The following is a 26445-nucleotide window of genomic DNA, read 5'->3' on the forward strand; positions in this document are numbered from 1 at the left end:
CCAGGGTTCAAGTGATTCTTCTGCCTCAGCCTCTGGAGTAGCTGGGATTACAGGCATGCACCACCATGCCTGGCTAATTTTGTGTTTTTAGTAGAGATGGGGTTTCTCCATGTTGGTCAGACTGGTCTCGAACTCCTGACCTCAGATGATCCCCCTGCCTCGGCCTCCCAAAGTGCTGGGATTACAGGCATGAGCCACTGTGTCCGGCTTTTTTTTTTTCTTTTTCTTTTTCTTTTTTTTTGAGACAGAGTTTTGCTCTGTCACCTAGGCTGGAGTGCAGTGGCGCGATCTCGGTTCACTGCAACTTCCACCTCGCGGGTTCAAGTTATTCTTCTGGCTTAGCCTCCTGAGTAGCTGCGATTACAGGCATGTGCCACCACGTCTGGCTAATTTTTATATTTTTAGTAGAGACGGGGTTTCACTATGTTGGTCAGGCTGGTCTCGAACTCCTGACCTCAGGTGATCTGCCCGCCTTGGCCTCCCAAAGTGCTGGGATTACATGCATGAGCCATTGTGCCTGGCCCAAATGTATAAATTCTGAGGATGTTTTATTTTACTTTATCAAGAATCTTTAAACACATGACCTAAAAGGCATTAATGTTTCTTTTTTTTTTTGAGATGGAGTCTCTGTAGCCCAGGGTGGAGTGCAGTGGTGCGATCTTGGCTCACTTCTTTTTTTTTTCTTTAAATGAAAGGCCTCACATATTTATTACTGAACCCAGCCAACCAACACATTCATAATAGATTCAGAGAAGAAAATACGTCGAACTCTCCAGAGAGTGGTGACATTTTCAGTTTGATATGGTAATGTGATCGTGACCTTCAGACAGCACAAATATATGTGCCATCTTATAGACCCAGCTTGGTTCTTCTCCAATGTCTCCTTTTGGAGTTGTACCTTATTTTATTTCCAGTTTTCATCTGAATCCACTGGGGAATGGGACGATTTTGCTTTTGTTTCTTGGCTAGGAATCGCTTAATCCTGAAAGTCTTGTGAGAAGACATGGCGAGAAGTGGAGGCAAGAGCTCTTGGCTCACTTCTAGCTCTGCCTCCCGGGTTCAAGTGATTCTCCTGCCTCAGCCCCCCAACTAACTAGGATTACAGGCGCCTGCCATCACACCTGGCTAATTTTTGTATTTTCAGTAGAGATGGGGTTTCATCCTGTTAGCCAGGCTGGTCTCCAACTCCTGACCACAAGTGATCCACCCGCCTTGGCCTCCCAAAGTACTGGGATTACAGACATGAGCCACCATGCCCAGCCTAAAGTTTCTATTTTTCTGACAACATATGGTTGATTTAAGCGATTATTATTATTATTATTATTACTATTTTTGAGATGGAGTTTCGCTCTATTGCCCAGGCTGGAGTGCAGTGGCATGATCGTGGCTCACTGCAACCTCCGCCTCCTGGGTTCAAGCAATTCTCCTCTCTCAGCCTCCCAAGTAGCTGGGATTACAGGTGCCTGCCGCCACACCCAGCTAATTTTTGTATTTTTAGTAGAGACGGGGTTTCGCCATGTTGGCCAGGCTGCTCTTGAACTCCTGACCTCAGGTGATCCACCCACCTTGGCCTCTCAAAGTGCTGGAATTACAGGCATGAGCCACCGCGCCCAGCCTAGCTGTTTTATTCTTTTTCTTTTTCTTTTCCTTTTTTTTAGAGAAGGGATCTCACTATGTTGCCCAGGCTGGTCTTGAACTCCTGGGCTCAAGCAAGCCTCCCACCTTGGCCTCCCAAAGTGTTAAGATTACAAGCAGGAGCGCAGCCTGTTTTCATTAAACAATATTAAATGTCTTATTTATCAAAAATTTCACAAAGATCATTCGGTTTGGATCAAAATTTTGCATTATAGTTTTATAACTCTTATGCAAAATTTTTACAGCTAATAATATCTGGCAGAGATAAACATGAAACCACTTGATCAAGGAATCCAAACAAAAATGTATGTTGACAGTTAAGACATTTCTAATATTATTTTGCCAACAATTTTAAAGCCAGTTTATTTATTAAAGACTTTACTTAATTTATGAGTACTCCTTAACTTTAAGCCAATTTGAAACCTTGTGGCCACAACACGTAACAAAATACCTGTACATACACATAAACACACACATACACACTCATTTAAAGCAGGTAGAAAACAAAATAGAGAAAGATAGAGCCTGGCTGGCTTCCATATAGGAGCCAGGTTTTACAAGTGGGATGAGAGAAAGAAAGGAGGGGAAGGAAAAAAGATGAAGCAACCGAAAGAAAACCCAGCAGCCACTAAAGAGTGTGGGGTCGCTATCCACACTGTTCCTGTTTGTTGAAGAAGGGATCATGACCCATCCACAAAGTCACACATTCATACGTGCAAACAAACCGTACTTCCAAAGGAGTCCCAATCAAAGGGGCTAGGTGGGGTCTTGAATTTCCCTCCGCAGTTGCAAATGACTCCACGGACTGCTGAGTCACATCCAAGTAGAGCTCTCAGGGTGCCCCACATGCAGACAAATGCAGATACTCAAATGCTATCACTAACAGCTAAATCTGTTTTTTTGGTTGTTTTTTTTTTTTTGAGATGGAGCTCCGCTCTTGTTGCCCAGGCTGGAGTGCAGTGGCATGATCTTGGCTCACTGCAACCTCCACCTCCCAGGTTCAAGCGACTCTCTGGCCTCAGCCTCCCAAGTAGCTGGAATCACAGGCGCCCACCACCACGCCCGGCTAATTTTTGTATTTTTAGTAGAGGCAGGGTTTTGCCATGTTGGCCAGGCTGGTCTCAACTCCTGACCTTAGGTGATCCGCCCAGCTTGGCCTCCCAAAGTGCTGGGATTACAGGTGTGAGCCACCGCGCCCCGCCCAGCCAAATCTTAAGTAGAGCAGTGACACCCGAAAAAAAGGCAGTGGGCAGTCGGGTGCACTTCCGACCAAGTTACCCAGCTGGTAATGATGGTGGCTTCCCCTGCCCCCCACCCCAAAAAAAAGTAAACAAAGAAAGTTCACTTTCTTTGAACCAGAGAAGTATTGAAGGCAGCCAACGTTGTGCCAGAAGGCAAAAGGGAGATTTCCCACAAACAAAGCATTTTTGGCAGCTTCTGAGAAGTTCCCTAACATCCCCATCATGGGGTCTGCTAGCCACGAGCAGCTGATGCGCACAGGTGACCCTAGTCCTCACCAGTAATGAAAGCAGGTGGTCAAGCACAGGCCTACCCGGAGCACGCAGCACTTCCCAGTCCGGGCCACCAGAATTGCAACCCAATAGCAGGTGAGTTGCTTGCTGCATGCAGAGTTCAATTAGCAAAAGGGAGGTCTGATAGAAAGAAAGAAATTTATGGGCCAGGCGCGGTGGCTCACTCCTGTAATCCCAGCACTTTGGGAGGCTGAAGCAGATCACGAGGTCAGGAGATCGTGATCATCCTGGCTAACACGGTGAAACCCCGTCTCTACTAAAAAAACAAAAAATTAGCCGGGCGTGGTGGCGGGCGCCTGTAGTCCCAGCTATCTGGGAGCCTGAGGCAGGAGAATGGCGTGAACCCGGGAGGCGGAACTTGCAGTGAGCTGAGATCACACCACTGCACTCCAGCCCGGGCGACAGAGTGAGACTCCGTCTCAAAAAAAAAGAAAGACAGTAATTTATTATGAAGCTAGTTTAGGGGAAAAGGCACCACAAGCATCCTGCCTTTAAATGTGCCACTTGGCCTTTGGAGCAAAAAGCAGGCACTTTTAAAAAGCAAGGGAGAAAGTGAGCAAGATGGGGGTCTCTGTGAACTTGGTGCCTTCCCTGCTGGGCCACTGGGCTGGTGACTGTTGACATCTTTGTGGGGAAGCTGGTGTCTCTCAGGCAGCCTGCTCCAGGGTGAGAGTTCCTTACCGGCATGCTTCAGTTTGCAAATCAACTGTTAACCCTTGGTTTGTTCTGTCTTGGAGCCCATAGTTAGATAAACTTTCCCTGGGGGGAGTCTGGTGAAGGGGAGGTAGAAGGCTGTATTTGTATTTCTAAAAGGCTAAGTAGGAAACGGGGAAGGTGGGAAGCAAGAAGAGAAGAGAGAGAAAAAAAATAATTAAATCATTCCTTAGATAAAGAGAGGTACTTAGTTACAACTGCACTCCAGCCAGCATGACAGAGTGAGACTCTGTCTCTAAAAATTTTTTTTCAATGAAGTTTACAAATAAAAGTATATGTTGAGCTGGGCAATGTGTGCTTGTAGTCCTGGCTACTCAGGGAGGCTAAGATGGGAGGATTGCTTGTGCCCAGGAGTTCGAATCCAGCCTGGGCAACATATGGAGACCCTGTCTCCAAAACAAAACACAGAAAGAAAAAGAAAAGAAAAAAGATGATGGCTCACGCCTGTAATCCCAGCACTTTGGGAGGCTGAGGTGGGTGGATCACCTGAGGTCAGGAGTTTGAGACCAGCCTGGCCAACATGGTGAAACCCTGTATCTACTAAAATACAAAAATTAGCCGGGCGTGGTGGTGCATGCCTGTAATCCTAGCTACTTGAGAGGCTGAGGCGTAAGAATCACTTGAACCCAGGAGGTAGAGGTTGCCGTGAGATGATATCGTGCCACTGCACTCCATCCTGGGTGACAGAGGGAGGCTTTGTCTCAAAAAAATAAAAAGAAAGAAGAAAAAAAGTTGAAATTTATCAACTGCCTTGTTAGTAGGTATTGATAAGACTGGTTTCTTTTCTCATTTTATCTATTTATGTAATGAATTATATTAATTGAGTTTCTAATATTAAACCATCCTTGCCTTTCTGGAGTAAGTCCACGTGAATATCATTTTAAATTATATTAATGTGCTATTGGATTGTTGTTGAGATATAGGAAAAGCTAAAGTGTTTTTCCCAGTCTCTCACTCAACAGTCAACACATCCGTGACCCCAGACGTGTGTATTTTCCCTCTACACAGCAAGCAAGCAATTCTCTGTCAGACACCTGCTGCGTGTCTTCTAATTCAGTTTAACTCTGACACCATTTACCTGACGTTAGTGTCAGATCCCACACACTGAGGGCTCAGTCCCACAAGAGTGTCCCCCACTTCAGAGGTCAGTTGCAAGTCCAGACCTTTGGAACTTCTGACCAACTGGCTATACTTTGGGGTTCCCATGACCCCTCCTTAGATTTTATTAATTTGCTAGAGAAGCTCCTAGAACTCAGGGAAACACATTTACCCATTTACTCTAAAGGATATCACACAGGCCAGACAGAAGAGATGCATAGAGTGAGGTATGGAGAAAGGAGTGCACCAGGCTCCAGTAACCTCCACGTGTTCAGCCAGCTGGGAGCCCCCTGAATCCCGTTTTTTTTGTTTGTTTGTTTTAATGGAGGCATGATTGATTAAATCGCCGGCCAGTGATTTAACCTTCAGCCCCTCTCCCTTCCTGGGAGGTTGGGGGCGGGGCGGGGGGTTGGGGGGTGGGGCGTGGAGCTGAAAATCCCAGTCTTCAAAAGGTGCGTTGGTCTTTCCAGTGACCCGAAGCTACCTAGGGGTCCGCCAGCCAGCAGTCATCTCATTAGCATACAAAAGGCACTCATATGTCTCTGAAGATTCCTAGGGTTTTAAGTACAATGTGTCAGGAAGCGGAGAGGAAGACCATTTGTGGAGCTCGGGGAAAAGGCCAGATTGGAGAGAGATTTGAATCATTTGCTGGAATTTCATGCCGGGAAACTGGATGAGCTCACCTAGGGGCGGAACGTAGACAGAGAAGGCAGAAGACCCAGGACCAAGCGCTACAGTGTGTTCCAACATATTTCAAGGTTCATCCTCTGGGGGAAATGCTGGCAGCTGTGCGAACGGGAAAAGGTGCGCTCCAGGTAGGAAGCTCGTTTGCATAAAAAAAGGTTACAGTGGGGTGGACAATAAACGTCACACCTGGCCCAACCAATCTTTGGGCCTTATGTAAATCAGACACCACCTCCTCAAGCTGTCTATGAAACCCAGTGCATTTCACCACCTAACCAGAAGAGCTACTCAGGGGCCCCTGTCTCTCTGCAGGACAGAGCTATTCTCCTTTCCCTTTCTTTTGCCTATTAAACCTCCACGCTTTCTTTCTTTCTTTCTTTCTTTCCTTCTTTCCTTCTTTCTTTCTTTCTTTCTTTCTTTCTTTCTTTCTTTCTTTCTTTCTTTCTTTCTTTCTTTCTTTCTTTCTTTCTTTCTTCCTTCCTTCCTTCCTTCCTTTCTTCCTTTCTTCCTTTCTTCCTTTCCTTTCTTTCCTTTCTTTCCTTCTTTCTTTCTTTCTTTCTTTCTTTCCTTTCTTTTCTTTCTTTCCTTCTTTCTTTCTTTCTTTCTTTTCTTTTCTTTTCTTTTCTTTTCTTTTTTTTTGAGACGGAGTCTCGCTCTGTCACCCAGGCTGGAGTGCAATGGCACAATTTCAGCTCACTGCAACTTCTGCTTCCCGGGTTCAAGCAATTCTCCAGCCTCCGCCTCCCAAGCAGCTGGGATTACAGGTGCCCGCGACCACGCCCGGCTAATTTTTTGTAGTTTTAGTAGAGACAGGGTTTCACCATTTTGGTCAGGCTGGTCTCGAACTCCTGACCTCATATGATCTACCCACCTCAGTCTGTCAAAGTGCAAAGTGCTGGGGTTATAGGTGTGAGTCACTGCGCTGGCCTAGACGTCTACACTTAAACTCAAAAAAAAAAAAAAAAAAAGGTTCATCTTCTGAGGGGGAACCAGCAAAAAAAAATATGTATATAGAAAATTCCTTGGTAATGAAGAGGAAAGAGACACTAATACGTGCTGCAGTATAGCTGACCTTGAAAGCATTATGCGACGTGAAAGAAGTCAGACGTGAAAGGCCACATATTATATGATTCCATTTATGTACAATGTCTAGGCTGAGCGCAGTAGCTCATGCCTGTTATCCCAGCACTTTAGGAAGTGAAGGTGGGAGGATCACTGGAGCCCAGGAGTTCAAGACCAGCCTCAGCAACACCACCATATCTACAGGAAAAAAACCCTGCCATTCTTTACCTATGACGGTCTCAGTAAATTCCTTTACTGCCTATGACTCCAGCCACAGCCACAGCTGGCTGCACCCACAACCCCTAGGTCAGCGTAGCACTGGTCCCACTCATGAGGGGCCAGTTTTCACTTTTTTGGCAAAATGGAGAAACATTAATTGGGGCCAAGAGTGCCTGTTGGAAACCCATTTCTTGAATAGCATTCTTTTAAAAACAATTGTTTTTTAAAGACAGGGTCTCCCTCTGTCACCCAGGCTGGAATGTAGTGGTGCAATCACAGATCACTGCAGCTTCAAACTCCTGGGCTCAAGTGATTCCCCTCCAGAGTAGCCGGGACTGCAGGTATGTGCCACCATGCCCAGGTAATTTTCTAAAAAAAATTTTTTTTCATAAACCATAGTTTATACAATAGTTTAACTTACACTATTAACACTTTATTGAAAATATTCCTTTTTTTGTTTGTTTGTTTGAGACAGAGTCTCACTCTGTCACCCAGGCTGGAGTGCAGTGGCGCGATCTCGGCTCACTGCAAGCTCCGCCTCCCAGGTTCATGCCATTCTCCTGCCTCAGCCTCCCGAGTAGCCGGGACTACAGGTGCCCGCCACCACGCCTGGCTGATTTTTTGTATTTTTAGTAGAGATGGGGTTTCACTGTGTTAGCCAGGATGGTCTCAATCTCCTGATCTCATGATCCACCTGCCTTGGCCTCCCAAAGTGCTGGGATTACAGGCGTGAGCCACTGCGCCCGACCTATAGAAAATATTTCTATTGAAAAGAACATACTATGCAAACACTTAAAAGTATTTGGTAAGAAAACAAAAGCACATCTTTACGACCAATGTGAATTACGAACTGACAATGATCAACTTCTCAACTAAGAACATTAACCTACTTGTGATTGAAGAAATAATTATCCTGTCTATGGATGACATAAGCAACTTGGCCAGGACAGAAGCAGTGGATGAAACCACATAGAATTCCAATTTGGCCAGTTAACTTATATAAGTGTAATGAAACAGTTAACTTTATTCATTAATATACTCAAACACTATCACTATCTTTCCTTCCAAGATTTTCAAAAATTTAATTATCCAAATAACTGAAGTTTGGTATTTCTATATTTTTCAATACAAAAAGTGTCAGGAACCTTTTATACAGTAATGAGACGGAAAGAAAACAACAGCTTCCTGTGAAAGAGGCCTAATCTAGTCAAATATAAAAAGAAGTAATGTAACCTCTTTTTTTTTTTCTTTTTTGAGACGGAGTCTCTCTCTGTCATCCAGGGTGGAGGGCAATGGTGTGATCTCCGCTCACTGCAACCTCTGCCTCCCGGGTTCAAGTGATTCTCCTGCCTCAGCCTCCTGAGTAGCTGAGATCATAGGCATATGCCACCATGCCCAGCTTATTTTTATTTTGTATTTTTAGTAGAGACGGGGTTTCACCATGTTGGTCATAGCTGGTCTTAAACTCCTGACCTCAAATGATCCACCTGCCTCAGCCTCTCAAAGTGCTGGGCTTACATGTGTGAGCCACCATGCCCGGCTGACGCCCAGCTGAAATGTAACCTCTTGATAACAGCCAAATCACTGTATTAGAAACATTTAAATTCCAGCTTTGGGGGTCAAGGGTGAGGTATTTAAAATGTTCCTTTAAGTTAAACCAAGTGGATGAATTTTAAAAGAAAAAGCAATTTATGAACCTATGGACATATCATTAAGAAAGAAAAAAATTATTAGTAAATTCCAAAAGTTAAAAGGAGTTGGAAAAAATTCCAACTAGAAAGAAAAAAAATGTTGGTTTCAATTAAGGTTTTTTTTGGGTCCATTTTATATAAGAGCTTACTTATTCTTTTTCCAAATGTGCATTTATTATTTGCACAGATACATACAAATTATTCCCATTTTAAAAGCCACAATAAAAATATACATTAACCACAGAAGTACTTACTCTAACTGGAAAGAAAATGAACATGGCTATATTCAAAACAGCAATAAACACAAAAGGTCAACATATCTAAATCATGACAAGTATACATCTCAATTTTGACAAAAATGAGTTCCATTTTTACATTAATGCTTCATCAGCTTCTATATTAGATCCTCTGACCTTATTTATATTTACTATGAAATTTCTGTTAGCATGTGTCACTCAAAGGCACTCAACTCAGAGGGTGTAAAGTCCTGAGCTTAAGTAGGAAACAAAACTCCCAACTAAAATTTGCACACAAATAATTCCAAAGATCAGAGAGTATTAATGTTTAAAAGTATAATATCTGTTTTAAAAGTATTTAATGTTTAAAAGTATAATAATTTATTATAATATAATAAATATATAATAAATATATTTAAAAGTATAATAAATATTACATAATATTTATGTAAATAATTCAAAAACTAATAATAAAGGTGTACAGACTGTCAAAGAAAAGACCATGTAAGGCAAGAAATATCCTTGGAATCAAACTGATTTTTCACTCATTCAAGATCATTTGAAGGTGTGAAGCTAACTTTCATTGTTCTTAAAATCCTAGGAAAGCCAAATTTTAAAAAATAGCATGACAATGCTTAAGTTTAAAAAAGTTTCTCAGCTTAGTCTCCAAAACCAGGAAGAAAGCATTTAATGATTAAAAACACGTATGAACTGGAAAGATACCAGACTAAAAGGAGGAATCATAATAAGCCGGTTTAAAATATTAAAAGAAAGCTTTAAATGCACCAACTCAAAACAGCATTTCTAATTGGCCATCTAAATTATTCTTTTAGATTATTTTAGCCAAATAAAAATAAATTTACTGATGGATAACTGAGGTCCACTAACATAAGGTAGAAACAAAGTTTAAGCTAAAAATTAAATCTATATTTTGTTGCAGATAAATGTGAGATTTACCTACAGTAATTTTCTGCTGTTGCTAAATTAAAAGCATGAGTTGACATTGTACTAACAGAAATGGTTCGACAGATATTTTCTTGGCTTTAAAATGTTTTGTTCATATATGCAGAGAAATGCAATGAGGATAAGAATAATCTTCTGTATTGTCTGTACAGACATACCATCGTTAGTCACCTTAGATGTGAATATCAGTAGAGCCATTAAATTAAAGCTGGCCTAGAAAGTTTTCAAAGTGCTACTGTTTCCAACTGATGAGATCTTCAGTTTTCTGGATTTTCTGGGTGACGATTATTTTCAATTCTTTTCTCTGGCGATATATACAAGAAGTTACAGCAGATATATAAAGGGAAGGTCAGAAACCTGCTGTCCAAATTCATCACCACTTGTTCCTGATCCTTTTTAAGTATAAGTATTTGATAGCCAGTTGTTCTACTACATATTAGTTTTCCACTACTATCAAAAGAAGCCAAACGTAATCTAAATGCTATGCTCCTTTGAGGCTGTAAACTGACAGACCCGCTACATGGCTGATTCAGTGTATTGCGTTTGAAAATGATGCATCGATTGGTGTAAGTTACAAGTAGGTCAAAGCCGAAGTTAAAACCCGTCCAACACCAGCAGTATTCACCGTCTTTGGCAAGCTTTCTACCACACCTCATGCTATTTCCCTCCAGTTCTTCTTTATCGATTTCTTGAGGCCCTACCTCACTGTCTTGTTCGGCCCGCAGCATAGCAAACCACTGCTGTTTATACACAGAAGACAGCCATTCTGCAGGTACTATAGCATCTTGTTCAATAATTCTTGCAGAAGCCAGGTCACTGATAATATATTGTAACCTTAAATGTCTGAATACTGATACAAATGGTTTTCCTTGTTCAGTTTCAAGAAAGGCCATATCTTCAAAATCTTTTCTCTGTTTGGAAAACCAGACATCTGTTTCTGTCAAAAGCTGTTTTAAAGATCCATTCCAAGAAGGCACAAGTTGAAGAAACATCCACTTTTTTAGAGCGGTGTATACATCCATCTCCACTTGCATCACAAATAAGTTAGATGAACCAATGAGCTGTTTCATGACATTTATACTGAGTTCTTTAAAAAGTTTAACATTCTGGTGAGTCATCAAATTATTTAGAAGCCATTCAAGGCACTTTTTCTTTACGGAATCTAATCCATAGGTCCCTACTGATGTGTAATAGCCACATACAGTTTTCACAGTAATTGTCTCCTTCATCGTCTCACCACACTGCTGTATTAAACCATCCAACTGCAGCATACAAGCGGCTGCCAAAATGGCAACAACTCGACTGGGCTTTATCAGCACGTCATCTCGATACAGTGAACCAAACGCAACCTGCAGCGCTTCTACATCAATGTTCTGGTCAGGAATCTCCAGTTCAATAATATTCATGCTGGATTCTTTCCAAGAACCACTGAACATACTAGAAAAGTAGCCAGACTGACATAAATATATTTTGTGTAATCGCCATTCTTCTCCTAGAGCACAAATCTTAATGTCACTGTCTTCACCATTCAAAAATAATGTTTGATAAATATATTTGGATGTACTCCTTAATTTTTTCCTTGCAGGGATGTGGAGGAGAGGCTGCTGCTCGTCCCTCTCCTCCTCATCCTCGTCTCTCTCCGAGTCAGGGCGACAGTAGCGGAAGGCCCCGCTGCTCTTGTGACTGCCCGGGCAGTAACAGAAGCCGTAGCCCGCTGCAGGGTCTCCAGGGTCCGGCCTCCCGGCCAAGCCCCCCGCCCTGGCACCCTGCTCCTGCTGGGCAAGGGCTCGCCTCGGCTGGCGCAGCACCCGGCTGCTCGACGATCCCATGGGTCGCGGCTCCCGGGACTTCAGGGAGCCCGGAGGAGGGGGTGTCCCGCCACGGCCCGGCCGCCGCCGCCAGCCTTCCCCGAGCGCAGGTGCCTGCACCGCCAGCTTCTCACGCGCAGCCCAACCGTTGCAGCGGACGCTGCCGCCTCCATCCTCCGCACCCCTCCCCCACTACAGATATGTATATATTTTTGGAGACAGAGTCTCGCCCTGTCGCGCAGGGTGGAGCACGGTGGCTCGATCTCAGCTCACTGCAAGCTCCGCCTCCCGGGTTTAAGCGATTCTCCTGCCACAGCCTCCTGAGTAGCTGGATTACAGGCTCTCGCCACCACACCCGGGTAATTTTTGTAATTTTTTTTTTTTTTTTGAGACGGAGTCTCGCTCTGTCGCCCAGGCTGGAGTGCAGTGGCCGGATCTCAGCTCACTGCAAGCTCCGCCTCCCGGGTTCACGCCATTCTCCTGCCTCAGCCTCCCAAGTAGCTGGGACTACAGGCACCCGCCACCGCGCCCGGCTAGTGTTTTGTATTTTTTTTTTTAGTAGAGACGGGGTTTCACCAGGTTAGCCAGGATGGTCTCGATCTCCTGACCTTGCGATCCGCCCATCACGGCCTCCCAAAGTGCTGGGATTACAGGCTTGAGCCACCGCGCCCAGCCTTTTTTTTTTTTTTGTAGCCAGAGTCTGGCTCTGTTGCCCAGGCTGAAGTGCAATGGCGTGATCTCGGCTCACTGCAACCTCCACCTCCCGGGTTTAAGCAATTCTCCTGCCTCAGCCTCCCAAGTAGCTGGGATTACAGGCGCCTGCCACCACGACCGGCTAATATTTGTATTTTTAGTAGAGACGGGATTTCACCATGTTGGCCAGGCTGGTCTCGAACTCCTGACCTCAGGTGATCCGCCTGCCTTGGCCTCCCGAAGTGCTGGGATTACAGGCGTGAGCCACCGCCTCGGGCCTAAAAAAACTTTTTTTAGGGTGGTCTTGAACTCCTTGGACAGCATTCTTCATTGCTGGAAGCAATTCTCATCTGGCAGCCAAAACCAAGGTCCGTTTTAGAAGCACCACTTCCCCAGGAGCAAAGGTTTATTTGTGGGACCCGACAAAGGCAAATGTGTGTGCCAGGTGCTTGAGCCTAACCAGTCCAATGTAAATTTGTGACCAGGCACGAAAATAAAATAAAATAATAAAATAGGCCAGGCTCAGTGGCACACACCTATAATCCCAGCACTTTGGGAGGCTGAGATGGGTGGATCACTTGAGGTCAGGAGTTTGAGACCAACCTGACCAACATGGTGAAACCCCATCTCTACTAATAATATAAAATTTAATTGGGTGTGGTGGCGCACACCTGTAATCCCAGCTTTTCAGGAGGCTGAAATGGAGAATTGCTTGAAACCAGGAGGCAGAGGTTGCAGTGAGCCAAGAGCTCGCCATTGCACTGCAGCCTGGGTGACAAGAGCAAAACTCCGTCTCCAAAAAAATAATAAGATAAAATAAAGAGTTGAAGTCAAGCCAGGCATGGTGACTCACACCTGTAATCCCAGCACTTTAGGAGGCCGAGGTGGGTGGATCACGAGGTCAGGAGTTCGAGACCAGCCTGGCCAATATGGTGAAAATGACCATGGCTGGGTGGAGTGATGACTGCAGCTGGTCTGGGAAGGCAGAAGCAAGCAGAGGGCCAGGGCAGGATGGGCAGGGATTCTCTGCGGGGAAGATCTGTGGAGACGGGGCAGCAGGATTAGGATGTTAGAATCGAGGAGGCTTTTGTCCCTGGGGGATGGCGTGGAGAAGCGGGGCATGGGCCTGGAAATTTGGCCTGCAGCCTATCCTCACCAGGCCATCTGGAAGCTACTTGTTGGGAACCCTGTGTGTGTAAAGGGCTGACCCAGGCCCAGACCCGGGGGAGCTGGAAAAGGGCACACACGGAGACCACCTGAGAGGCGTGCTGGAACTGCTTGGCCAGTCCTGGGGGACGGGATGGCTGGGGCGTGTGGGTGTCTTCCTGCAAGAAAACAGGACTTGATGAGGAAGGTGGGAGGCTGTTTCAGGCAGATGGAGGTCTGTGCTGCTAGAGCAATGGAGGAGTCACCACCATGCGGGGCTCCACCTTTGTCGCAGTGGGGGCAGAGATTGGTGAGGGGCATCAGGGCCAGATACATAGGTGTGAGGAACCCTAGATGGACCAGTGCTGCAGGGGGAGGTGGTGCCATGCCAGGGAGGTGGATAGGATGCTGGACACAAGTGAAGAGCAACCAGCCCTGGTGGCTTCCTCAAACCTGCGTGAGTGCCTGCCCCATTCCCAGATGAAGAAAGCAGAGGTTTCAATAGGAAAAGTGACTTGTCCTAAATCCCAGAGCTGCAAAGTCAGGAAGTTCAGCCTCCTGATTCCAAAGGCAAATCTGGAGTTTCTGTTGGAGTTAAGGGGCCAGGTGAATGGTCTGTGTTAACAAAACAAACAAACAAACAAAACTCTGTAAAATATTTAAAGAAGTTTATTCTCAGCTGATGTGAGTGACCATGGCCTGGGGTACAGTCTCAAGAGGTCCTTAGAAAGTGTGCCTGAGATGGTTGGGTTACAGTTTGGCTTTATACATTTTAGGGAGACAGAGGTTACAAGCAAATACATCAATCAATACATAGAAGGTGCACATTGGTTCGGCCTCTAAGGGCAGGACAACTCCGGGGGCTTTACAGGTCATAGGTGATTCAGAGGTTTTCTGATTGGCAATTGGTTGGAAAAGTTAAGCTGTGTCTAAAGAGTTGAAGTGGCTGGGTACAATGACTCACGTCTGGAATCCCAGCACTTTGAGAGGCTGAGGAGGATGGCTTGATCCCAGGAGTTTTAGACAAGTCTGGGCACCACAGCGAGACCTGGTGTCTACAAAAAAATTTTAAAAATTACTTGGGCATGGTGATGTGTACTCGTAGTCCCAGCTACTCGGGAGGCTGAGGCGGGAGGGTTACTTCATCCTAGGAGGTCAAGCCTATGGTGAGCCATGACTGTAGCGCTGCATTCCAACTGGGGGGACAGAATGAGACCCTGTCTCAAAAATAAAATAAAATAAAATAGGCTGGGCACAGTAGCTCACACCTGTAATCCCAGCACTTTGGGAGGCCATGGTGGATGGATCACTTGATGTCAGGAGTTCGAGACCAGACTGGCCAATATGGTGAAACCCCATCTCTACTAAAAATACAAAAATTAGCCAGGCATGGTGGCAGGCATCTGTAGTCCCAGCTACTTTGGAGGCTGAGGCAGGATAATCGCCCGAACCTGTGAGGCGGAGGTTGCAATGAGCCAAGATCGCACCATTGCACTCCAGCCTGGGCGACAAGAATGAAATTCCATCTCCAAAAAAAATACTAATAATAAGATAAAATAAAATAAAGAGTTGAAGTCAAGCCAGGCATGGGGGCTCACGCCTGTAATCCCAGCAGTTTGGGAGGCCGAGGAGGGCAGATCACGAGGTTAGGAGTTTGAGACCAGCCTGGCCAATATGGTGAAACCCCATCTCTACTAAAACTACAAAAATTAACTGGGTGTGGTGGCAGGCATCTGTAGTCTCAGCTACTCTGGAGGCTGAGGCAGGAGAATCGCTTGAAACCGGGGAGGTGGAGGGTGCACTGCACTCCAGCCTGGGCAACAGAGCAAGATTCCATCTCAAAAAAAAAAAACAGAGTTGAAGTCAGTGGGAAGAAATGCTTAAGATAAGGGGGTTGTGGAAGCTGAGGTTCTTGTTACGTAGATGGCCTCCAGGTAGCAACCCTGAGAATAGATAGTGAATGTCTCTTTTCAGACCTTCAAAGGTTTCAGACTCTCATTGAATCTCTCCTAAATCTGAGAAAGTCCTGGCTGAATTAATGGAAATTCTCTACAGATGCAAATTTCCCCCACAGGAGACAGCTTTGCAGGGCCATTTCAAAATATTGTCAAATAAATATATTTTGGGGTAAAGTATTTTGATTTCCTTCAGGGTCTGCTATCTGTTATGTGATGTTGTACCAGAGTCAGGTAGAAATTTGGCATCTTATTGCTATAAAAAGCCTGTTTTGAGCCGGGCATGGTGGCTCACGCCTGTAATCTCAGAACTTTGGGAGGCTGAGGCGGGTGGATCACCTGAGGTCAAGAGGTCAAGAGTTTGAGACCAGCCTGGCCAACATAGTGAAACCCCATCTCTACTAGAAATACAAAAAATTGGCCGGGCGCGGTGGCTCAAGCCTGTAATCCCAGCACTTTGGGGGCCGAGACGGGCGGATCACGAGGTCAGGAGATCGAGACCATCCTGGCTAACACAGTGAAACCCCGTCTCTGCTAAAAAATACAAAAAACTAGCCGGGCGTGGTGGCGGGCGCCTGTAGTCCCAGCTACTTGGGAGGCTGAGGCAGGAGAATGGCGTGAACCCGGGAGGCGGAGCTTGCAGTGAGCTGAGATCTGGCCATTGCACTCCAGCCTGGGTGGCAAAGCGAGACTCCGTCTCAAAAAAAAAAAAAAAAAAATACAAAAAATTAGCTGGATGTGGTAGTGGGCGCCTGTAGTCCCAGCTATGCAGGAGGCTGAGGCAGGAGAATCACTTGAATCCGGGAGCCAGAGGTTGCAATGAGCCGAGATCATGCCATTGCACTCCAGCCTGGGCAACAAGAGTGAAACTCTGTCTTAAAAAAAAAAAAAAATCTGTTTTGTGTCTTATGATCTCTATTTTATTTATTTTAAAAATAATTTATTTTATTTTTGAGACAGAGTTTCACTCTTGTTGCCCAGACTGGAGTGCAATGACGCTATCTTGGCTCACTGTAACCTCCACATCCCAGGCTCAAGCAATTCCTGTGCTTCAGCCTCCCAAGTAGCTGAGATTACAGGCATGTGCCACTATGTCCGGGTAATTTTTTGAATTTTTTGTAGAGATGGGGTTTCATCATGTTGGCCAGGTTGGTCTCGAACTCCTGACCTCAAGTGATCCACCTGCCTTGGCCTCCCAAACTGCTGGGATTACAGGAATGAGCCACCATGCCTGGATAGAATAAATATTTTATGCTTTGGGCCAACAGGCAAAATCGAGGGTATTAAGTAGGTAAGTACGTAACAAGAAATAAAACAAAATTCCATAATTTGGGGGGATTGTTATTGACAGAACGTAAAAGTTAATTTATGGATGCTGAAAGTGGAGTTTCATACAATTTTTATGTGTTATGAAATATTATTATTTTGATTATTTATTTATTTTTGAGATAGAGTCTTGCTCTGTTGCCCAGGCTGTGATCTCAGCTCACTGCAACCTCTGCCTCCCAGGTTCAAGCGATTCTCCTGCCCCAGCCTCACAAGTAGCTGGAATTACAGGCATGTGCCACCACACTCGGCTAATTTTTTTGTATTTTTAGTAGAGATGGGGTTTCACTATGTTGACCAGGCTAGTCTTGAACTCCTGATCTCAAGTGATCTGCCTGCCTCGGCCTCCCAAAGTGCTGGGATTACAGGCATGAGCCACTGCACTCAGCCTGATTTTTTTTTCAATGATTTAAAAATGTAAAAATCATTATTTGTTCAGGGATCATATAAAATCAAGCAGTAAGCAAAATTTGGGCTATGGGCAATAGTTTGCCAACCTCTGGTCTAGATCTGCCCTGTTCATCATAGTAGCCCCTGGCTACCTGCAGCTACTGAGTACTTGAAATGTGGCCAGGGACACTCACGATGGCTCACACCTGTAATCTCAGCACTTTTGGAGGTTAACGTGGGAGGACTGCTTGAACCCAGGAGTTTCAAGTTACAGAGAACTATGATTTCAACACTGCATCCCAAACCTGGGTGACAGGGAAAGAAAGAAAAAGAGAGAGAGAGAGAGAGAGAGAGAAGGAGGAGGAAGAGGAGAAGGAGAAACAGAGAAAAGAAAAAGAGAAAGAAAGAAGAGAAAGAAAGAAGGAAAGAACATAAGAAAGAAGAAAGGAAGGAAAAAGAAAGAGAGAAAAAGAAACAAAAGAAAGGAAGAAAAAGAGAGGGAGGCAGGGAGAAAGGGGGGAAGGAAGGGAAGGGAGGAAGGAGGGAAGGGAGGGAGGAAGAGAGAAAGGAATGTGGCTGTACTGGATTAAAATATGCTTAGGTGTGGCCGGGCACGGTGGCTCACTCTTGTAATCCCAGCACTTTGGGAGGCCAAGGTGGGTGGATCACGAGGACAGGAGATGGAGACCATCCTGGCTAACAAGGTGAAACCCCGTCTCTACTAAAAATAATACAAAAAATTAGCCGGGCGTGGTGGTGGGTGCCTGTAGTCCCAGCCACTGGGGAGGCTGAGGCAGGAGAATGGTGTGAACCTGGGAGGTGGAGCTTGCAGTGAGCCAAGATTGTGCCCCTGCACCTCCAGCTTGGGCGGCAGAGCGAGACTCTGTCTCAAAAAAAAAAAAAAAAAAAAAAAAAGCTTAGGTGTAAAATACACACTAGATTTTGAAGACAGTATAAAAAACAAAATATCCCAATAACTTTTTATTATATTTTGGATATCTCAGAATAAGTAAAATATATTACTAAAATTAACTTCACCCCCCAGTTTTTTATTTTTATTTTTTATTTTACTTTTTTTTACTTTGTCTTAGTCCACTTTCTGTTGTTTGAATATCTGAGACTCGATAATTTTGAAAGAAAAGAGGTTTATTTAGCTTATGGTTCTGCAGGCTGGGAAGTTCAAGATTGGACAGCTGCATCTGGTAGCTTCTGGTGAGGGCTTTGTGCTGCATCAAAACATGGCAGAGAAATGGAAGGCGGACCAGGTGCATGGGGGAAAGGAGGAAAACATGAGACGCGACCTTGCTTGATGACAACCCAACTCTAAAGGTAACTGATCCAGACCCAAGAGAGTGAGAACTCGCTTCTGGGGGACTCTGCATGAATATCTTGTCATGAAGGCAGATCCCTCATGATCCAAACATCCCTGAAAGGTCCCCCACCTGTCAATGCCATTATATTGGCAATTACATTTCAACATGAGTTTTGGTAGGAACAAACCACATCCAAACCATAGCATCTTCCCACTGTTGAGTCACTTTTTAATGTGGCTATTAGAACAATTTAAATGATACATGTGTTTGCACTTGTGGCTTGCATCTGTATCTGGTATACAGTGCTGCTCTACTAGTGAAGCTGGAGCGCCCAGAGTGAGATGACCCCAATTTGCCTTGGGGGAAGTGGAAGGGTGTGGCCTGGTGTTCAGCAGTGGGGTGTGGGGTCACAGAGGGACAGCCGGATTTCACTAAGGTGACGTGGAGGGGCAGGGCTCCAGGAGGCACACACTGAGGGGCCTTCTGCAGCAGCGAGTTGAGGGAGCGGTGTGGGCTTTGCGGGTAGGGACTGAGCTGTTTGTGGGGTATCTGTAAGAGGCTGTGCAGCAAGCCAGGTGGCAAGAAGCAAGATGTTGGCTGGGCATGGTGGTGCATGCCTGTAATCCCAGCACTTCGGGAGGCCAAGGCAGGAGGGTTGCTTGAGGCCGGGAGTTTGAGACCAGCCTAATCAACATAGTGAGACCATGTTTCTATATAAATAAATAAATAATAAATAAATAAATAAATAAATAAAATTTTAAAAGCAAGATGTTGCCAAGCAATTGACCAGGTGGTGAGTATGAGAGAGCCCCTGCCCTGAGGGCCTTCCATCTCTCACCCACCTGGATCAGCACACAGCATGTCCTTGTCTTCCACTCCAAGCCTACATCCTGGCCCCTACTGGAGAAGGGTTCTGACCAGTTCACTGGCAGAATGTGAAAACCGTATGTTAAGACATCCATGACATGAAGCCCTAACAAGCCAAGAATCCTTTGTTTTCACAGCAGAAGGCCTCTGGCTCTTTCCCTGTGTTGACTGGAGGCTGAGTCTCTGTCCTCGACACCCCACCCGCTGCTGCCTCCTCTGCCCTGCCTGGGGAGCCCTGCCCCGTCTGGCCCTGTGCTGGGAACAGCCAGAGCTGGGGCTTCTTGCGCTTCCTGTTCACACCCACGGAACCAGCTTTGCCTTCCCCTCTGCTGTGCAGGGAGAAGGGAGGTGGGAGGTGCGGAGGGGATGGTCCTGTCTGTGGCTTCCTGCTTCTCGGCTGGCAGGAGGAAGGCAGGTTTTCTGTGTCTGTGTCTCTGTGGTCTTTCAGGCTCAGCACTTGGGTAGGAAGATGAAAACCTCGGAGTGCCCTTGTCTCTTTCCCTCGGGTCTGATCAGACCAAAGCCTTGTGTGGTGGAGGAGCTGAAAGGACGTGGCACGGGGAGGCTGGCAGCCCGGCGCTGCTCGGCTCACTTTTCCCTCTGCCAGCCTTTGTTACCAAGGGGTTTGGACTTGATCTTGCAAATGGATCATCTCTTGATCCTTCTCTAGCCTCTAGGGACAAATATACTAGAAGAAATGGTCATGACAATTGGTGCCACCAGCAGGAGGGATAGCCAGGAAGCAAGGGTTGGAATGGTTTCTCCTTGAGAGAAGCAAGCCTCTGAGTCCAAGGCCCTCCACCAAGCGGTTCTGGTCCGGTGCTCCAGCCTCACCACCCGTCCTGCGCCATGCATGGAGTTGGGGTTGTAACCACACACAAACACAGCGTTCTGCCAACGCACCCTCCTCAAGGTCTCTCATCATCCCTCCTTCCCATCTCCTCCACTGGAGCACGGCCACAGCAGTATTCACTGACTTCCAGTTTCCTGCGGGATAAATCTGAACCCTTTGTCGTGGCACCCAAAGTCCTTGCCCAGCCGCGCAGTCCCAGCTCCTCTTCATCGTGTGCGGCAACTTGTTCTCCAAGCAGCCTCTGCTTTCTCAGGCTTAGAAGCTGAGCGGCGCCATCTCCTCTGCCTGCGCCCTTCTTTCCCGTCTCTGCTGGAGAACCCCTGCTCAGCCTCAGTAAAGATGTTTAAGGGACAGTTATGCATGAGGGTTTAGAGTTCAGAGACCCAGTCTGTCCTGGAGGTCAAGGGCATGTTGTTGGCAATTGAAGCCTCAACAATTCAATCGAGTGAATACATGAGTGAATACATGAACTGTTGCGGAATCAGAAACTGAGGCTCAAGCTGGGCACGGTGACTCACGCCTATAATTCCAGCACTTTGGGAGGCTGGGGTGGGCGGATCACCTGAGGTCAGGAGTTTGAGACCAGCCTGCTAATATGGTGAAACCCCGTCTCTACTAAAAATACAAAAATTAGTCAGAGATGGTGGTGGGCACCTGTAATCCCAGCTACTTGGGAGGCTGAGGCAGGAGAATCGCTTGATCTTGGGAGACGGAGGTTGCAGTGAGCCGAGATGGTGCCACTGCACTCCAGCCTGGGTCACAGAGTAAGACCCCGTCTGAAAAAAAAAAAAAAGAAAGAAAGAAAAAAAGAAACTAAGGCTCAAAGAAAGAGCCCGCAGGTCCACACTGACCTAGTTGCAATGCGAAGACATAAACATAAAGAGCCTCTTTTAGGAGCCACTGCTGCCTCTCAGAGGGCGACAGGCATTTCCCAGTTTAATAGGCTTTCTCTCCACCTAATCTGCAGTAGTGAGTCCTAAAATCTGTCCCTGTCGCAATGACCGGTGCCTAGAATGCTTTATAAAACTGAGAGTCCAGCCCCAGGGGTCAGGGAGTCTGAAGTTTCAAAAACTACACAGGAGATCGTGTTGCAGACGAGGCTGGGCCCCTGTGTGAGCTGTGCCCACTATGCAGCTTTGTGAGCTCTCGAGGAAACTGGGAGGATGAGGGTTTGTATGGGAACCACAGAACAGGGCTCTAGCCATTTCTGATTGGTTTCTGAAGGACGGAGGCTGCCTCTGAGACTCAGCAGGGCGTGGGGTAGCTGTTGCAAGAAAGTGTGATTTTAGGGAGGCTGCCCCAGGTTGTCTCTCCAGATCTCTTACTTGCCTGTTTCAAGGATTTGACTTGAGATATATTTTGAGATATGTTGTTGTGGGGTGGCTGGGGGCCGGTGGCGGGGGAGGGGGTGTCAGCAGGCAAAGGAATGTTACCTTGGATGCTTCCACTGTTGCTGCTGTTGGCAGTCACAGCAGCTCTCACTTACAGCGGGCGCGGTTCTAAACCCGTAGCAGCCGTCCTCCCATAGCGCTGCAGGACTGTGGAGAGACAGGTGCCATCCTCTTTTTGTTTTAAGATGAAGTAGGTTGGGAGTGGTGGCTCATGCCTGTAATCCCAGCCCTTTGGGAAGTTAAGGCAGGCAGATGGCTTGAGCCCAGGAGTTCGAGACTAGCCTGGGCAACACAGGAAGACCCTGTCTCTAGCTAAATAAATAAACAAGCTGAGTGTGACGGCGCACGCTTGTAGTCCCAGCTAAATGGGAGGCTGAGGCGGGAGGATCACGTGAGCCCAGGAGGTCAAGGCTTCGGTGAGCCGTGATCACATCACTGCACTCAGAGCAAGACCCTGTCTCAGAAAAAATGTAAAAAAAGATGAAGAAGCTGAACTTCATGGAGGTCTGCTTAGGGATCCACATCTCAGATGCTTTTGGTCAATGGGAATAGGTTTAGTGGGGTCCTGGAGGAAGACATTAGAACATGGTGGGGGCTGGGTTCAGCTGGACAGTGCCTGCCTCATCCACTGGGGGTCACTGTGACTCAGCTCCTGCTGATTCTGGACATAAGAGACTGTGGCCCAATGTCACCTTAGCTAACAATTTTTCAAAAGTAACTGGACATACAACCTTGTGTAGAAATAATCTGGCAGGGCGTGGTGGCTCACACCTGTAATCCCAGCACTTTGGGAGGCTGAGGCGGGCGGATCATGAGGTCAGGAGTTCGAAACCTGCATGGCCAATATGATGAAACCCTTTCTCTACTAGAAATACAAAAATTAGCGTGGTGGTGCATGCTTGTAATCCCAGCTACTTGGGAGGCTAAGGCACAAGAATTGCTTGAACCCAGGAGGTGAAGGTTTTAGTAGTGAGCCAAGATCATACCACTGCACTCCAGCCTGGGCAACACAGTGAGACTCCATCTAATACACACACACACACACACACACACACACACATATATATGAAAGAAATGTCACAATCCATAAATGTTGGCAAACAATTTTTTCAAATGAGCCAAACACTGCGTAGGACTGGGTGAAGTGGTGTGCGTTTCAGCTGCTAGGAAGGTTGAAGCGGGAGGATCACTTGAGGTCGGTAGTTTAAGGCTACACTGAGCTGCAATCACGCCTGTGAACAGCTACTGCACTACAGCCTGGGCAACCTCTCTCAAAAACAAAAACAGAACAAAACACTGTATAGAGCAAGCAAGTGGGTCCAAGAGGCAACTTTGGTCCACAAGGTGCTGGTTTGAAAGAGTATTAGAGGCCAGGCGCGGTGGCTCAAGCCTGTAATCCCAGCACTTTGGGAGGCCGAGGCGGGTGGATCACGAGGTCAGGAGATCGAGACCATCCTGGCTAACATGGTGAAACCCCGTCTCTACTAAAAATACAAAAAAAAAACTAGCCGGGTGTGGTGGCGGGCGCCTGTAGTCCTAGCTACTTGGAGGCTGAGGCGGGAGAATGGCGTGAACCTGGGAGGCGGAGCTTGCAGTGAGCCGAGATCGCGCCACTGCACTCCAGCCTGGGCGACACAGCGAGACTCCGTCTCAAAAAAAAAAAAAAAAAAAAAAAAAAAAAGAGTATTAGATTAGTTTGTTTTCACATTGCTATAAGGAAATATCTGAGGCTCAGTAATTTATAAAGGAAAGAGGTGTAACTGACTCAGTTCTGCGCGCTGGGAGCCCTCAGGAAACTTACAATCTTGGCGGAAGGCACCTCTTCACATGGCAGCAGGAGAGAGAGAGTGAGTGCCAGCAGGGGAAATGCCAGATGTTTATAAAACCATCAGATCTTGTGAGAACTCACTCTCTATCACGAGAACAGCATGGGGGAACCGCCCCCACGATTCAATGACCTCCTACCAGATCCCTCCTATGACAAAAGGAGATTATGGGGATTGCAATTCAAGATGAGATTTGGGGCTGGGCACAGTGGTTCACGCCTGTAATCCCAGCACTTTGGGAGGCCGAACTCCTGAGGTCAGGAGTTTGAGATCAGCCTGGACAACACAGTGAAACCCCATCTCTACTAAAAGTACAAAATTAGCCAGGTGTGGTGGCGCATGCCTGCAATCCCAGCTACTCGGGAGGCTGAGGTCTGAGAATCGCTTGAACCCAGGAGGCAGAGGTTGCAGTGAGCTGCGATCATGCCACTGCACTCCAGCCTGGGCAACAGAGCAAGACTCTGTCTCAAAAAAAAAAGAAAAAGAAAAAGGAAAAAAAAGATCTTGTATTCATTCTGCAGGCACTGGGGTGGAAACCGTAGGAGTCAGGGTGGAGGAGAAAGACCCGATGCAGGGTCTCAGGGCACTCACAGTCAATGGCAATAGTGTGGCCCATGTTCTGAGGGGCACCCTTCCTTGGGGCATGACCAAACACTTCCCATAGGAGGAGGAGGAAGTCTGCTGGGTGCTGTGTTCAGTTTCTGGGGCTGCTGTGATTAAGTGCTGCAAACCGAGTGGCTTACAGCAACCCAGCTGTATTCTCTCTCAGTTCTTGAGGCTGGAAGTCTAAAATTAAGCTGCCAGCCGGGCCTGTGCTCCTTCTGAAAGCTTCAGGGGAGGGTCTTTGCCCCTCTCCTAGCTTCTGGTGTTGCCGGCAATCCTTAGTGTTTCTTGGCTTGTAAATGCATCACTGCAATCTCTGCCTCCGTTGCCATGTGGCATTTTTCCTGCGTGGCTGTCTGTCTTTCCCCCTCTTAAGTCCACCAGTCATATGGGAGCAGGGTGGGCCTTTCATCCTCATACTCCAGTTTGACCTCATCTTAACTTGATTCCACCTGAAAAGACTATTTCCAAGTAAGGTTACATTCAGAGGCACCAGGAGTCAGGATTTGAACATATCTTTTTTTTTTTTTTTTTGAGACGGAGTCTCGCTCTGTCGCCCAGGCTGGAGTCAGTGGCGCGATCTCGGCTCACTGCAAGCTCCGCCTCCCGGGTTCACGCCATTCTCCTGCCTCAGCCTCCCGAGCAGCTGGGACTACAGGCGCCACCACCACGCCCAGCTAATTTTTTGTGTTTTTAGTAGAGACAGCGTTTCACCGTGTTCGCCAGGATGGTCTCGATCTCCTGACCTCATGATCTGCCTGCCTCGGCCTCCCAAAATGCTGGGATTACAGGCGTGAGCCACCGCGCCCGGCCGTGAACATGTCTTTTGTGGGGGCACACAATTCAACCACAATGTGTACAGTAGGTAGGTGACTGTTCCAGGTAGAGGGAACAGCAGGTGCGAAGGCCCAAAAGAAGGAGGGCACTGGTGTGTTCCAGCAAGTAAAAGAAATTCAGCACAGCTGGAGTGGGGTGGCAAGGAGGTGCAGCTGAGGCGGCTCATGCTGGACCTTACAGGCCAGTTGGGAGGGTCAGGATAGGCCAGGCCACAGTTTGGAGGAAAAAAAAAAATCCCAAATCTCAGTGCCAGGCCCAGTACAGGTTCATTTTCAGCTTGTGTCAAATCTGATGTGGGTTGAACAGCTCTTCTCCATAAGGTAGCTCAGCCATATAGAACACATGGTCGCGGGGGGAAGGGAAGTCTGGAGAAGGCCCCCAGTCTCCATCGCCCCAGCCTGAAAGGGACTCCTCCACTCACAGACCACACAGCAAGGGAGGCGGCAAGGCGGGGACACAGATTTCTGGGAGCCCCCACTGTCTCTCCCACTCATATTCACCCGAAGTCAAGGCTAAGACTTCATCCTCACAGCACTGGGAAGTCAGCCAGGGTTTTCACACAGAGGTAGTGACGAGATGGGACTTGCATTTTAAATTTTTCCTTTTTTCACTGTAGCTCTCAGATCGTATGACTTGTGTTTTAGAAAGATTCCTCTGGCGAGAGGACTGTCCTGAAGCAGGGGAGCTGGACTTGGTCTGCTGGAGTGTGGGAAGTGGCTGCGGCGGGAGTTGGCCACAGCAGAGGCACAATATATTTGTAGTTAACTCATGCAACTTCCACCTTGCAGGCTCAGCCAAAAAACAAACGGAAAAAAAGAATGTGAGAAAAATTAATTCATGTAATTAAAAAACAATCCAAAAGTATTTTGTGTATGTCCTTTCCCACATTGCAGATTGTCCACATTTTATGCGTATATTCTGAATAGCCCAAACCTGGGGAGTGTGTACTCTATGGGCCTTTTAAGAGATTTTCAGGGGTAACTGAGCTCCTGGTTGACTTGAGAACCTCGCTGTCATGGAAGTGCTCTCTACTCAGGGTCTGTAACTGGACCTAATAACAAGAGTAGGGAGGCCTGTGTGAAAAGGACTTCCTACTGTTTCCCAAACAGTGTGGTGTCTTGCCTCTGGCAGAAACACCCTTGGATACAATATGAAGGCTTTATTTATTTTATTTTATTTTATTTTATTTTATTTTTTTGAGACAAAGTCTCGCTGTGTCACCCAGGCTGAAGTGCAGGGGCCCAATCTCGGCTCACTGCAAGCTCTGCCTCACTGCAAGCTCTCCCTCACTGCAAGCTCCGCCTCCCGAGTTCACACCATTCTCCTGCCTCAGACTTCTGAGTAGCTAGGACTACAGGCGCCCCCCTCCAACGCCCAGCTAATTTTTTGTATTTTTTAGTAGAGACGGAGTTTCACCGTGTTAGCCAGGATGGTCTCGATCTCCTGACCTCGTGATGCACCCACCTCGGCTTCCCAAAGTGCTGGGATTACAGCCATGAGCCACTGTGCTCAGTCTGGCATTTTTTATTTTTTGCTGAGTCTGACACCTACCTGCCTGTAGTTCTTTCTAGTTTATGAAGTATTTTTTTTTTTTTTTTTTTGA

General features: G+C 46.7%; 2 protein-coding genes across 2 annotated transcripts; both read right to left on the reverse strand.

Annotated features, from left to right (window-relative positions):
* Window positions 1–727: 727 nt before the first annotated feature.
* Window positions 728–1024, reverse strand: LOC100423661 (large ribosomal subunit protein eL39). Its single transcript, XM_028849298.2, has one exon. It carries the CDS (start codon window positions 1003–1005, stop codon window positions 850–852), a length of 156 nt encoding a protein of 51 aa, XP_028705131.2. The 5' UTR covers window positions 1006–1024; the 3' UTR covers window positions 728–849.
* Window positions 1025–9991: 8967 nt separating this feature from the next.
* Window positions 9992–11825, reverse strand: GMCL2 (germ cell-less 2, spermatogenesis associated). The gene has a single exon (XM_001095683.5). The coding sequence runs from the start codon at window positions 11661–11663 to the stop codon at window positions 10092–10094; it is 1572 nt and encodes a 523-aa protein (XP_001095683.3). The 5' UTR covers window positions 11664–11825; the 3' UTR covers window positions 9992–10091.
* Between the last annotated feature and the right edge of the window lie 14620 nt (window positions 11826–26445).

This window comes from Macaca mulatta, chromosome 6 (genome assembly GCF_049350105.2).
Source record: "Macaca mulatta isolate MMU2019108-1 chromosome 6, T2T-MMU8v2.0, whole genome shotgun sequence".
In the NCBI taxonomy this organism is placed as follows: domain Eukaryota; kingdom Metazoa; phylum Chordata; class Mammalia; order Primates; family Cercopithecidae; genus Macaca; species Macaca mulatta.

Coding starts and splice junctions, on each gene's coding strand:
- LOC100423661 (XM_028849298.2), bottom strand. CDS start 1,005: ATGTCTTCTCACAAGACTTTCAGGATTAAGCGATTCCTAGCCAAGAAA.
- GMCL2 (XM_001095683.5), bottom strand. CDS start 11,663: ATGGGATCGTCGAGCAGCCGGGTGCTGCGCCAGCCGAGGCGAGCCCTT.